Here is a 15,488-nt window from a genome sequence, read left to right on the forward strand (position 1 = left end):
ATTGAAAAATAAATCAATGTATTTGAATAGATAAAATTTTATGTTTTCACTCTGTGATTATATGGAGCATGTCACACAAGATGTAACAAACAACACCATTCTTTCTCCACCCCAAAACTGAGGACCTCTTTGATCACCGTTTGCGCCAGAGATCTCGCGAGAACAAATATGGATGCGCCCATGTAGCTTTGGGTAAAATCTGTATGTCTATCTTATTTGAATTGTTCACAGTGATTACGAAGACGGTGGCCCGTGTATATTAAATCCTGTAAAGTTTATGTCATGGCAGACTCATATTCTTTGGTAAAAGGCGGCAAACTTAAACTGAAAGGACACAAAAGGTAGGTCTTATAAATGTGAGTGAGAGTCGATCTTTCAACGCTTGTTACTAGTGTTAGTGTTATATGTCAAGTTTAAGTCAACTTTGAATTAGACGGAAAAAGTACAAAAATAGAACTAAAGATGCATATTGTAGTGCATCTCTTTGTGAGAATTCAACTTGCAAACAACGACTTTGTGGCCTAAATATTCAATTTATATTTGACTCTCCAATTATTTACTATAATATATATACAATCAGGTTTTATAATATGTCCCCAAACATTCCCCCAAACTACTGAAGTCATTATCTGTATCTACTTACCTATAAAACTACACATCTTTTGCAATTTAGACTTTATAAACGATAAGATTTCTCAAATGAAAGAGCCTGATGTCAGTATTTCTTTCTCAAGTATGCAGGAAGATCAGCATTGCGGTCCTATAGTAATGGGCAAGTTATTTAGTACTGTACTTTATTGTTCAATAAGAAATATGATAAAAATAAATGTAAGAGCAGGAGGGGATTTGTTCAATTGTTTGTGAAAGAAAGATATTATTTTATTAGGTTGAGGAAAAGTGTTTGGCAGGAAAATCCTGAATAGGATATATCTCCGAGGGTTAATTTCCATTGAAACTATTTGTCTCCGTAGATCAATTCATGCAACTCCCTGGGAAGTCTCACTGAATCCAAGTAGTTTAACAGACTAAACAACCTCCTTTTGTTTCCAACTCGTATATCACAGCTTCTCTGTACTTAACTCAATGCTGGGAGGAGGCGTATTTTAATAAATTTGTTAAACTTATTGCATTCTATAAGGGTTCCATGGCGTGGATTAGTCTATAGCTCTGTGATGTATATGTACAAAGTAAATACAAAATGTAAATATATACAAGTGCTAGATTGCATCCTTAACTAACTTTTAGACCTGCACTGTCAAATTTACAGGACAATATTTTATATTTAACCCAAGATATCTTAAAAACTATAATTATGCAGTTACACACTTTTTTGTTTGTTTGTTTGAAATTTACTATTATTGGTAAATATAGGTTTACAATTATTTACCACAATCACAGATTGTTCATTTCTCCAAGTTTGTAATGGGCCTTAGGTCCTTCTAAATGTTGGTAATTTGAAAATATTATGTTAAAATCTATTAAGAAAAAAATGCATTAATTGTCCTGTTATATTTCACAAAGTCACAAGAAACACAAGAAGGAGAAAAGGAAGAGGAAGCGAGATGATGATTCTGATGGTGAAGTTGTGAAAGATGAAGATGCTGTGAAACATGGTAAAGCATCAAATTATTTTGTCTTATTAATACATAACTACACTAGTCTTTTGTTAATGCAGTGATATATTGATTAAGACTTAGTGCAGTTGATGTCTTTCTTATTGTATTTTATCTATTGGATTGTTTGATGTACATAGGGACTTAATGGTGACCATTAGAATTTTAAAAGAAAAATGTGTTTAGTGTCACCCAGCTTATCACATCTAACACAATCACGTCCACAATCACATCTTACCCCATGACATTCAGCACTTTCACTTCAGTTTGTTTTATTATGGAAATTTTTGGTTTTCCAGGTGGCTGGTGGGAAATGAAGAACTTTGAGGAAATTGCTAAGGCAGGAAGCAGTGCTATTGAAATGGGAAATATGGCTTATATGTTAGCTTTAGACAATGGTTTGTTTACAGTAGGACCAACACGAGAGATAGGTAAGATGGTGTCTGAAAAAAAAAAAACATACAGACATCAGTTATAGGTAAATGTGGCGTAATTTTTGTGTCACATCATCGAAAAATCATAGCATAACATAGCATAACATAGCATAGCATCATAGCATTTATTTGTGACAGAGGGCCTCAAGTTGGATATGGCTCAAATGGAGAAGTGGTATAGGCTATTTTTTCTTTACTGAAAATGACAGGAACATTTTTAGGAATATCATTTGTAGTAATTTGCATACCAGTTATGCATGTACTACAGCCACATTTTATCTACTGGGAATCACAGTCTGTGTCATAAACTTTTAGCTTACTGGCCATTTGAACCACCACTTTCCTAAAACCTACTAGTCAGAATCAGGATTCACGCATCCCAATAATAATTGCAATAAGACTGGACATTTTCCCCTATTGCATTAATATTAGTGATAGTATGAAATCATCATGTAACAGTTACATTTCAGAAAGAATTAAAACAAATTGAAAGTACTTTTGAAATTTAATATAAAAACTCTAATTGCCATGTGCGACCAAGAAATTAACACCTTCTGAAAAATCTATTGTTCCATGCAAAATTTTACTGGTTGCCAGCTTAGTTCCAGTGGCTAATGTCACAGACAGTAATCCCTTGATCCTCAATTGATATTTCATAGATGGCCTCACTTCATTTCAATTCAGGAGAAGGTCCCAATCCTGAAGAGATTTTGACAGCCATTAAGGTTACAGACACCAAGATTGCCCTGAAGTCTGGCTATGATAAGTATATCTCAGTGGACTCTGTTGGAAGAGTTGCAGGCAGATCTGATGCTATAGGTTCCAGAGAGCAGTGGGAGCCTATATTTCAGGATGTAAGATTGTTATCCTTAGAATAAGATAGATAAAATTGGAAAAAGTAGATTTAAAGTTTCAAAGAAGAAAAGAAAGACAGCATTTTCTTTGAAAGATAAAGGTAGGTATTGTGTTACAGGATTAGTTTTGATTGTTAAAACTTGTAATTTTTGCGTGATTGTTTGTTAAGTTGATAATACTGTAAAATGAAGCATGTACAGAGCAGTGTTGAATTTCACAAGAATCTCTTATGATTGTTTAACATTACAAGGTAGAATTGGTTAACTGCAGTGTCGCTTCTTGCATTTCAGGGAAAACTTGCATTGCTTGGCTGCAATGACTGCTTTGTAGGAGTTGATGAAGAAGGAGATGTAGTTTGTAAGAGCAAAGTTGCTGGGGAGAGTGAAATTGTCAAGGTTGGTGTTGTTTTGTGCCCTTTGATATTTGAAACATGATTGGCACAGTTGCAGCTAAAATGCAATTTTCAAATAGTACTTTTGGAAATGATGTACACAGTAAATAATTTAATCATTAAATTCTAGCAATTTCATTCAGCTGTTGCTTTATTGTGCTGTTTTCATGGACTATACGTTTGACATAGTTTTGTCTTTATTTGCTTAGATGCGCTGTTGCCTGTCTAGAGAAGTTGATCCAAAAGCCAACATACCATTAGAGGAAAGAGGAAAGATAAAAGATGCTGAAATCAACTATGTGTAAGTACATTGTGATATATTTAAATCTAAAGCATGTCAGACTATGTCATTGTATATGATATCATAGATTGTAGCTAAAACTGAAAAAATGATTGCCAGAAAGGAGAAAGGATGAGATGCTTACACCAAGTTTGTGTCTATTAGCCACCATCTTTTATAAAATTTCCTTATTTAATTTTTAGGAAGAAATTCCAAAGTTTTCAAGATCGAAAGTTAAAGATATCGAAAGAGGACATTAAAGTTTTGAAAAAGGCCAAGAAGAGCGGAGAACTCCATGAAGCAATGTTAGACAGGTGGGTTATTTATTTCTAAAATGTAAGTGGGGTTTACTTTCGTTTTAGGGGACTTGGTTGTGTATATGATTCTCTCTTCCTAGCTACTGTAAATGTTTAAGAATATCTCGGGGGGATAATGTGTGTTAGTATTGAGACATTCCATCATACAGTGGTATTAGAAAACAGTTATTTTAATATGTCATAGAGATTATATAATTATCTAAATATTTTAATTTCAGGAGGGAAAAAATGAAAGCTGACAGATACTGCAAGTAAAAGGTTGAGGCCATATGTTCTTGGAGTTGACAATTTTTAATTCTTTTAATGTTGAAATATGGACTGCATAATTCATCCTGAACTGCCACCAAATAACTTTTATTGCAGAAACATTTGCATATTTTGTAAACCCCTTCATCATTTTATTACCTCATATTCTGCAATGTAAGAGTTGAATATGGGATTATTAAAAAGACTAGAAAAGCACTCGGAGAGCGTAAACAATGCCATGGACCCTGCACTGATAAATTGCACAAGGTCAATGTCATTGGTCCCATCTGGCACTAGCAGACATGGGAAAACTCCCTATCATAGCCGTCACACTGCCTGAAAAGTCAGAGGTCCTCCCAAGATTTTTGATAATACAGGTCCTCTGGACTGGCAAAGTTTATGTGAAAATACAATAAATCAAAATAAACCACATGTAAACATAGGCTGATGGAAATGAATCACCAGCTCAGACCAGCACATAATTAGGACCTGCAGACTTCCCCATGTCTGGTGTCATGTGGTGAAAAATCCTTTTAAAATTTTGGATTCAGACAATTATCTGGACCAAGGATCACCACCAAAATCTTATCACTTTTAAAAGCTAACTCATTTCTGATCTATCCTGAAAATTTCATAAAATTCCATTTTTAACTTTTTGAGTTGGGCTTGTGACAGATATGCAGATACAGAAGTGAAAACGCAAGCTCCTTGGTATCACTCATAGCAAAAATAACAGTACTAGCACTTGGTTGCAATATAGTTTTCATATTTTATTGTATTTTTGTACAGATATCTACAGTAATAACAATAAAGATTTATGTACAAATGTTTAACATTTTACATTGATCTCAAGTAAACTATGGTTACCTGGTTTTGCAGGCATTACCTTTCACCAAACAAAAGAGAAGCATACAATGTTCAAGGTGATGTAATGTGTAAATCTCACAAAAACCACAGCTGGAAACTTCTCCAGTAGGAATTGCAACTTCTCAATATATGAAGCCAATACTTTTTGGGTAGTGAACTTCATAAAAAGTTTTTAATAATTCTAATTCACAAATTTAAATTGATAATGTACTAAAATTTCACCACATCTTTGAAATTTTGGACCTAATTATAGTATGGGCCACAGGCAAACAAAAATTGACTTGGAATTTATTCTGTAAAACAGCATCACATTGTTCAATGTGATATCACATGGTCAACATGTAACACTAGACTGTACTTGGGTGTCATATTGGCCTAAAGTGATTGCCACTAATTGGGAACTTTTAACGACTTTCAACATAACATGCAAACAAAAGCATGAAGTCACCATATCCATCAAATTGAGAGAAACTTTGAGAAAATATTTTTTTTTTAGTCTAAGACATATTTTCATAATTTGTCAATATCACCATGGGCAATATTTCCATCTGTTATTTTTTTCACAAATCTCACAACATGATTATAAGAGTCGAAATATATTGAGTGGCACCAAACATTTTAAGTACATGCAGTTTGCAAGGATTTACCAATGTTTATGGAAATGTATAACATTTGATCAAACTGAGCAGAAATCTTAATGTGTAGATTGCACTTTTGATATTTTTTAGCCTTTTCCATCCCACAGACTAAGTTTATAACAATCTTTCCTTTTGACTCATATCAAGAATATTGATACCTTTAACTACTAATGTCTGTATGTTCTTATGTGTCTGACTTTGTACACAGTGCATAGCATGAGGTAACAATTATGTTTCCAGTATGCGTACAATATTAAGAATATAAGGTGCACTTAGACACAGAAGATAAATACATGTAACTTTTCCTCCATATAAAACTACCAGGCTAACAGATGGACCACATATTCAACCACCTTTGGTTTAACAGTCTTTCTAGAAATCTGCACTACAAATCATTGAAGGCTAGTTCATTTAAACCATTCTGCCAACCAAGAAATGTTTGTAAAATCTGCATGCCACTCTCAATGAAAAGAAAAATCAATGAATGTGTAATGCGAGATGTTACAAAAATTTACACATGCTTCTTGGTTTACGTCAGCTACACATCACTGTGAGCAGTTTTGTGCAGAGGACAATCTCAGCAAATTGAACCATTGGTAAGTTAATTTGGTTATCTTACAATGCTCTTTAGTCAAAAGTTGCTTTGAATTTATGTTCTTGTCTAAATGCACAAGAATGTACCTATCTACTTTATATTAAATCATAAGGAAAAGTGCCCTGCACATGACACAAAATTATGCTTAAATCTTATAACTGGGGAAATAAATCCCAAAACATTCACTTCACAGTAACACAAGTTAATAAATAGGTATAGCATTACCATGCATCAAAAATAGTCCTGGAGTCTTGTATATAAGTCTCCAACAAATACTTCACTAAACCAAACATACAATCAGGGTTGTCACTTTTATACTTATTTTATGCATTGTTTTCCATTTTGATTAACCATTTGCTTAGATTCCAAGGTCTATATTCTTTTAAATAGCATGATAAACAGAATATATCACATTTTCAAATCTAAAGAGTTGGAAACATTCACAAATCACCTTCGTTATGAATCATTTCAGATATGGGACATTAATCCTTGTTACGTATAAATTTCCATTACTAATTTCTCAAAAAAAAAAAAAAAATTCACTATGGCGTATCAACTGGCAAACATCACTGGTATACATGAGACATTGCAGAAACTGAAACCTTCATATTACCCCTTTTATAATAATCATCACCATAATAATAATAATAATAATAATTATAATAATAATAATAATAATAATAATAATAACTTAATTGTATTAATTTTAGCAGGCTCGGAAGAGCTTTGTGTTAGGTGGTCATTTAAAAACAAATAGATATTTCATGTGAACATTTTCAGAAAAACCTTTAACAAAACTTTTTGCCTTACAACAAATTTCTTAAATAAATACTGTTTAGTATCACCATTGAAAGTGATATAAGATTATAATGTGATACACCTTGATAATAGAGATAATTGCCACAGTCTATTCATTTTAAAGTTTTATCTTAGTAAATCACAATTTCAATGAAGAAATAATGTGATAAACCTCATATTTAAATAGCTATCACTGATTTTAGCGTTTGGTTCAAGTTTTTACAGCATTTACAGTGAAATATCATAATGGTTACATCCCCCTTCAATAAAATAACTTCCACAATATTAGGAAAACACTATGTATATGAACTCTTCTACTTAAAATATCACAAGCTATTCTTCCCCCTTCTTTTCTTCATTCTCTCGATTGATAAAATAATATGTATCCAGACTCTGAATTCTTCTGAAGGTCTGATGTCAAGCCATAGAAATCTTCTATTGCAGAGGCATCTATTTTCTGAAAGGAAAATAATAATCAAATATATAATATGTCATTATGTGCATTTGTGTATGACTTGATATAAGTGAGAAGTGTGACGATGTAGATAAAAAAATAGAGAACTTTTCCGTGATCAGATTAACTGAATCCAGGACATATGTGAAACCTAAAGCTCTTTTCATTGATTGAAAGTCAAATAATATCTTATTTGAGCTAAATGATTGCAAAAATTAGCTAGTATTTTACTACATTTTACAGCATAAAATATTCTACTGTTTATCTAGTGTTTTTCATGTCTTTATATATAAGTAATCTATCAATATAACTAAAATGCAAATTTTAGCTTACATCTACAATATCGTCATCAAAGAGCAGCCAAAAGCCATGACTCTTTACAATGCTGATATAATGGCCTCGGTTTGGTCCACTCCCACAATGCACTACGACAGCTATCAGGTCGTACATCCTATCTGGATTGTAGGCATCATCTGACTGAAATATCAAATAAACTATGAATGACAATTGATGACTGGAAGTTATCTCAAAGTTCTCTGTCTCTCTCCTGACTTTTCACATCAACAAAGCAGTAATTCATAGTAATTGTTTCCTTGAAAATATGAATTTAATGTGAAATTTTGCTAAGGCATAGATTTGTTTAGAAATGTAAATAAATGCTGTTCAAAAAACAATTTGCTTTAAAAGTGATCATCTTATGTAATTGACGAGTTATTTGACAATGTTAAACATCATGCCAAAAATAATTTAAAAAGTGTTTGACTTACAGTGTTAAAGAGTCGTAACTCTAAAGGAAACACAACTCGATATGACAACTTGGTATATCTATTCAACTGCTCCATGTACTTAAAACGCTTTAAATGTAAAGCTAGAATCTGGGGTAACTTTTTCACTCGCATCCTGAAAAGATGAGATAATTGCAGCTTCACTAATAGTATAATTTTCAATGTTTCATATGGAAAATAAGCCACGATATAAAATTAAGAAGAGTTACAGAAATCTACTTAATGTTTTGCTAAAGAATAGAGTACTTGTGATTGATACTTAACAACATAAGCATAAACAAATCAGTAAAATTGTGAATTGAGGCCTCTTTTGGGCTAAAATAATGAAATTAGTTTCAAACAAATAAGTGCTTATGTTACCTCTTTTGAGCCTCCTGCTTACTGCAGCAGACTTCACAGTAGTATTTGTGCTCACTACACAGGGTCTCTGTGTTACTGAACTCTCTCAGACAGTGAGTTATGGACGTGTTCTGTTCTACATCTACGGACAGGTCCAGGAAGTCTTCATCTTTACTGCTTACCTAGGGGTAAAAATATGTAGAAGCCATTAGCTATACCTAAACCAATGTTTTCTAGGGGTGATCCAACTCTTTGAAATGCCAAATTAAACTTAGCCCAGCATGAAAACAGCATCTTCCCCATTTAAATTAAGACAGTTTTTATACGCATACCTAAAACAAATATCAAGTTTGGGGAGTTTTTCAGAAATTAGAACAAGGTAGAAAGACTCAAAATAATTCAGATGTGACATGTTGTATACTCACTGTCTCACAGTTAAGACATCTGGTTTCATTGGTTAGTGTCCCCTGAAAGATGTCGTGGACCCAGGTTGGTTCAGGCTTGCCATTACACTGATGGTTGGGGTCCACTGGACCATTTTTAGGTTTGGTGCCTTGCTTGTCAGCTGAAGGAAAAAAAATAGACTGATGAGATATCTCTAACAATTGTGCAAGCAACGTTTGCCCAACATTCAAAATAATCATATTCAGATAATTGTTTAAAGAAAATGTATATTTCAAAATATTTTAGCTCAAAAAAGAAACTATGACAAAAGCAAAGGAATTCACATTTTCTTTGAAATATACTTACTGTACATGCAATGGACAATATATGATTTTCTACACAAGGTCTTGAATTAATCAATAATTAAAATTACCTTGAAGCAAGTCAGCTATTGTATTCAGCAAGTAATTGAGAAACTCGTGAGCATCCTGTTGCATATAATTGTCAAACACCTCTGAAAAATAAAGAAATATCCCAGTCAGGGAAAATCAGAGTATCATAACTATTATATTACTCTCATAAAAATATAAAACATGCTTTTTGATTTTATTTCATTTTTGCAAAGCTTTAACCTAGTTCAAAATGTGTTGTCAATTATCAGCAACTTCTTATAGAGGAGGAGATTAAATTTTTAAATTAAGCCACACAATGGGCATTTGATCTTTATATAGCAAAAAAACTTTTCTAGATATTTCTGAATCAGCAATTCGTATCTGCTCACCAATGATTATTTTGTACAAAATCATTAACCAAATAAAATTATTATCTATTACCCTGTTTTTGAGTTTTATGTTTACAAAATTTTCAGCTATTCTGTTAATGGACAAGGAAGCACAGCCTGGTGAAATATTGTTGTGACAGTGACACAAAAATTAGATAAAGAGAAGTCCAATTTTTTAATAATTTCTCAATAGTTACTTAACCATTACAGCTTGTGTACTCACCATTCTCCTTACGTAGCCTTTGTATAAACTTCTTTGGTGCAATGGTTCCCACCTTTTTCTTCTGTGTTGCAATGCTGTAGAAGAGATCTCCCAGACATGTCAAGAGGCTCTCTTTCTTCTGGTTCTTTTGTTGTTGTTTATAATGGAGCACCCTTTCCCGGAATGGTCGGCAAAAATACAGGGCTTGTAGCACCGAGTTGCAATAGCAAGTATTGCCAAACTGGAAAAACAATAAATTTTGGTTCAATAAGTAAATATATAAACATAATCATACTTCAATATAATCTCTGCTTATGATGCCATAAGGATTGCTGTAGTAATAAATCTTGAAAAACTCAGGACATATTTTTGGGCTTTGCTCGCTGATAGCAACAAATATTTGCAGATAAATGAAAATGTTTTTCATGTAAATGCTAACTTGCAACCCTAAGAGGCTGGATGGCATGACAGACTATTCCATGTTTTAAAGTGGCAAAATAACTGACAAAATCTGATACATAATTGTAAAATTAGCAAATTTTAAAACACAAATACACAATACCATCAAAAGTAGAAATAAATGCAGATAAAAAAGATAACAGATCTGTACAATGCTAAGGCAAACAACTGGTCAGAAAAAAATGTGGATCTTGAAGTTAAAAAAAAAAAGATAATTACAAAAGAACTATTTATAAAGAAATACAGTATGGAAAAATTTTTTGAAGCAGTGCTGTTTTCACATTTTTGTTGATATGCAACAATATAGAACAAAAGCACCATAGACAATCAGCACATAAATCATAGTCTACAAGGCTGTCGTAACTTGATTAGACTATCTAATGGCAACACTGCCTTCCAATAAGATGAAGGGCTATTATGCATTCCCTATATACTTCCAGAATAGACCTAAACACAATTTAATGTGAACGGAGCAGGCAACAGCATGTTTGGTCCATTTTGGCATTTCAGTTTCTGTACGAGTACATCTGCAATGAATTTTAGTCAAACGTTTCTTTTTTGACGGAACTGTGGAAACAATACCAAGAAGAATTGTTCCTTTTTTTTCCCCGTTCGTTTTGTATTTAGCCAAAATGCTATTAATTGACTAATTTACATTTCACACACTAATACTGAGTCTTCATTGCATTCACATTTTATATCTTCATATATAATCATAAAAATCTGATGGTATTCAAGAAATCTTCCTTTTACCTTCCAGCTGGTGACAAAAACAAATAAATCTCATCATTCATCATACAATAACCTAATTTCTACCAATAATAAGTCACAGGAGTTAATTTCTTGTGGTCTTTATTGAATTTTCCAATATAAGTAGGATAAAGTGAACGGATGCATTCCTTGGCAAGGCAGTAGATGTGTATCATTTAAGCTTTTCTGTACTTTATGAATAATTAACTGTTGCAGAAAGTTTATTTATAACCAGTGTATAGATAAATGTTGCAGGAAGTCAAAGTCAAGCAGAAAATGAAGGTTTACACACCATAATAATACATTTGCAATCACAAATAAGTTTGGCCTTTAGTTGACAAATTCTCTACAATTAATTTTTTCTTTGGCCTGGCACAATTATAACCATATATTTTTGCTTATTATAGACTTGAGCTAATTTGCTGCTGGTTCATACCCATTAACTTCTCATTCTATGACTGAATGCCTAAAAACCAAATGCAGGGACTTTCTATTATAAGCAAAAAAAAAAAAAAAAAAAAAAAGCCAATAATTGGATTGTTGGAATGGTGTTTTCCTTTTCAAACTGCAAATATCCACAGTATTTTAAACATTAGCAAGAAGGGCACCTATCACCTAATGTTCTTTTCACCATATATTCACTTCATTACTAAACATTGACAGCAACTGATGGACAAAATGAACTACCGCATCAATAAAACAGCTACACCTATCAAATGGTAAACATAATAAATAAATAAATAAATAAATAAATAAATAAATAAATAACCAAGCATCATTTATGTCTGTAAAGTACTGCCCTAAGGAAATAACTGCTTCATTAACTAAAAGGTATGATATTACTCTGTAATTTGGCAAGCATAATGACTGAAGTTCTGTGCAATGCCAAACAAATATATACTATAATTACCAATCTTTTACATGGGCAAAAATGTTTAAACTTTTAAATGCATAATTTTTATAATCAAGAAAGTTGTATTTCTGTATAGCATTTGTGGTGCTTTTGTAATATAGAATAGAACTACAGAGCAGCCTTTTTTAAATATTGTTGCTACCACTCAATAGGAATGTTATAATTTTAAGAAATTATGACTTACAAAATACAGTATCTGTAAAATTCACAATTTTCCCCCTTGAAAAGATCAAATAATCACCATATATTCCAAAACAAATTTCATTTCAGACTTGAAGTCAAAGTTCTTCAAAACTGAACAGAATTTTCAGCCATGAAATATTTGGCAAATAATGCATAATATTTTATCAAATCATTGGCAATAAATTAATTTCTTAGATCACATTTTTTCTTTTGTTTCAAACTTGAAGGTTTTACATCAATTGCAGACTGAAGAAGATGTCATATTGACAAATACTGAAGTGTCTAAAAAATAGTAAGTTTATTACAAAAGAAAACCTGTGGTCTTGTACAACCTGGCAAATTTATTTCAAAAGCAATTTATTATTTCATAGCGAGCCTGTCTTAATTTCTCAGGGCTAAACAATGTCTCAGGCAACTTAAAATGAATTCCCATATATACAACTAAAACCTGAACGAACCCTTCAAACTCAACTCAACTGATTACCAATCACTCTCCCGATCAATACTTGCATGGACTATGCTTCAGGAGAAGATGCCTTTCTATGACTAGTTAAGACTTGGCTGAACCATTTTTGTATAAAAGCTTTTCTACTCATTTCTGTATGTCAATCTCAATTACTTTCCATCTGTTTTGCAGTGGCATTTCTCAGTACATGGTTTGATGCAGTGCAAATCAGCTTCTGTACAAGAAACCACAGTAAAAATTGTGCTCATTATATAACGGAGTTTCAACTGATTGCTCAATCAACCACAAATTACATCCACTATGTACTCCATCACTATTCATGTACAATGTGGTAGATCAAAATGTTTAACAATGTGTGATAGTATACTGCAGGTTTAAATACAAAGTTTTTTTTTCTTTTGTTTTTATCATCTTCTTCAAGATACTAAAACTTTTGGATAACAGGTAAAAAATATATACTATAAAGTGAGAAAACCATATTTCAAAATAATTTGAAAATGCTTATGTAAAACTAGTATGTAAATATTTTAATGGCTTAATCATTGTCAACTCTAGCTTAATATTTTCTTGTTGCAAGAGAGTTTAGCTTAATAGTTCAAATGCAACGGAATAAAGCTGACATATCCTAACATGTTACGTGCTACCCCAATACATCTGCTTGGAATATTATTCTTCCATTTCAAATCATCAAAGAAATTAAAATTATAAATCACAAATAAATTGCAAACTGGCAAATTAGGTCAATTTTTCCTCCTTATTTCCTCCAATTATTTGTAGTTTCATTTTATGTCTAGTGCTTTTTTTTTTCAACTGGTTTTTCAACTATACATTTTACTAGACATATCACCTTGAAAATCCTCATTGTTATGGTATCGATAGCATCTCCATTTCTTCTCAGGACAAAAAAATTGTCTGAGTGACTAAAGGAAGATTTAAGAAACAAATGCACAAACTGGCAGAAAGTTTAGACAACAGCATCAACAGATTTAACTGATAAATATATATATATATTATAAAATTAGATTTACAAATACTTACATTGACTAGTCCAAAGTAGTGTTCATTAATTGGGAATTGGTCTGTTCCAATCTCCTTTTCTAGCTGAGATGCATTTGCACCCTGAAAATGACAATATTATATTTTAATTTATACAACCAACATCAGCCATTTTGTGTTCTCCAAGATAAACGTCCCTTTAATTAAAATCCTTAATTGCAGAAAATACAGTACATTTAATTTGGTCATAAGATCAGAAGCAACAAAAGCTAGCAAAAAGTGCCAAAAGATATTGGGTTGGCTCATGTGTATATATAATACACAAAATAATTAGGGATTAATTCTACCACACACGAGCACTGGAGTAATAGGTACATCGGAATGCACTAAAGGCAGCACTGGCCCATATGTGACCAGTCCATTGAGGCACCCCCTTTGACAACCTATTCAAAAATCTCCATTCTCCATCTAAATTTTTATACTATGTGAAAGTACGAAAGTACAGAACTTTTGGGATCTTATGCAACAAATCCCTTGAAAGGCGAAATATTTGTAAGGTGATAAAAATGCACTCAGAGATCAGAGCTTTCTGGCTGAAATGTAAGGACATATTTGCCCTAATATGGCTCTGTAAAAAGTGCGATATTTCTTTTAACTTTAGAGATAGTTTTAAAAATCCAAAAGTATAACATTTTGGCCCTTGAATAGAAAACACTCCATTTTAGTTGTATTGGCTATGCCTGGAAAAAAATATGACTGAAGACATAAATAATTTGTCATATTTCTATAATTTTGCTTTGGTCTGACAGATTCTGTTTTAGTCTGCCGGATTTTCATGCTTGTCTGACAGATTTTCTAGACTTTTGTAAAGTCTGTCTTTTAAAATATATTTCTTATTCTGACTTTTTCCGATACACCTATAAGAGAAAATATTTTCATATGACAAAGAGTTAAACTCAACTCTACCAAACTATTCAAGAAAAAGGCTGTCTGCTTTTTGAAAGATTGGAACTAATCAAATATTGAAAGACTGAATGGTACAGTTGAGCTATATACATATTTTACTTGTAAAGAAATACACAGCCAGACAAGCTAACTTTAGATCGTCAAATATATGTGAAATTACTCACATAATACTTTTTATCATATTATAAAAAGCGAAATCCCACAGGGTTTTTAAATGATAAGTCTGACACTGAAAGGCCTATTTAAATGTTAACGTCATCAACATAACTGGAAATTATTTACGGAGGAAACATGATTAAGCAATATATGCCACTTTCAAATTCACATCACAAAGCCAATCCAAATACAATGGCAAAGACTAATAAATTTATCAGGACATTCAGACTGTCTTCAGGCCGGGGCGTACGATGTATGCAGGTGCGAGTTAGGTGTCAAAATTTCGGCTACTGGACCCCAAATAAGATTATGATCATTTCCATTAAATGTGCTTGAAATTTCAACTTATTATATTGACATTTTTGAAAGATCCGAGCTCTACAGAATGCACTACAGCAAATGTTTGTTTAAGTGTTCAGAGCTGAGATATCTTACCATTTTAACGCAGAAATCGGCGATCATCCTCGCACTTCAACATCCGCCATATTCCTTCCGCAGTAAACATTTGGATCATGGGAAATATAACCTTTTATATATCTAACTTTTTGTATACTATATTTAAAAGAACTTGAAAATTCTACTATTCTTAACGCTAAATTATGTCTCTCATTACCAATAAA

At 32.3% G+C, this 15,488-nt stretch overlaps 2 protein-coding genes across 2 annotated transcripts; one reads left to right on the forward strand and one right to left on the reverse strand.

Moving 5' to 3' along the window:
- Window positions 1-140: 140 nt before the first annotated feature.
- On the forward strand, window positions 141-4,976 carry LOC106161937 (protein FRG1-like). The gene is made up of 8 exons (XM_013539015.2): window positions 141-341; window positions 1,522-1,613; window positions 1,913-2,044; window positions 2,732-2,901; window positions 3,193-3,297; window positions 3,503-3,594; window positions 3,777-3,887; window positions 4,109-4,976. The coding sequence occupies exons 1-8, from the start codon at window positions 283-285 to the stop codon at window positions 4,143-4,145; spliced, it is 798 nt and encodes a 265-aa protein (XP_013394469.1). The 5' UTR covers window positions 141-282; the 3' UTR covers window positions 4,146-4,976.
- On the reverse strand, window positions 4,882-15,396 carry LOC106161936 (ubiquitin carboxyl-terminal hydrolase 46-like). The gene is made up of 9 exons (XM_087007562.1): window positions 15,304-15,396; window positions 13,789-13,869; window positions 10,001-10,220; window positions 9,430-9,510; window positions 9,038-9,177; window positions 8,634-8,794; window positions 8,256-8,388; window positions 7,822-7,965; window positions 4,882-7,491 (listed from the first exon to the last, which is right to left on the reverse strand). Exons 1-9 carry the CDS (start codon window positions 15,328-15,330, stop codon window positions 7,390-7,392), a joined length of 1,089 nt encoding a protein of 362 aa, XP_086863688.1. The 5' UTR covers window positions 15,331-15,396; the 3' UTR covers window positions 4,882-7,389.
- Window positions 15,397-15,488: the final 92 nt, after the last annotated feature.

The sequence above is a fragment of the Lingula anatina genome, chromosome 3, assembly GCF_051362555.1.
Source record: "Lingula anatina isolate TDL-2025a chromosome 3, LinAna3.0, whole genome shotgun sequence".
NCBI classification, from domain to species: Eukaryota; Metazoa; Brachiopoda; class Lingulata; order Lingulida; family Lingulidae; genus Lingula; species Lingula anatina.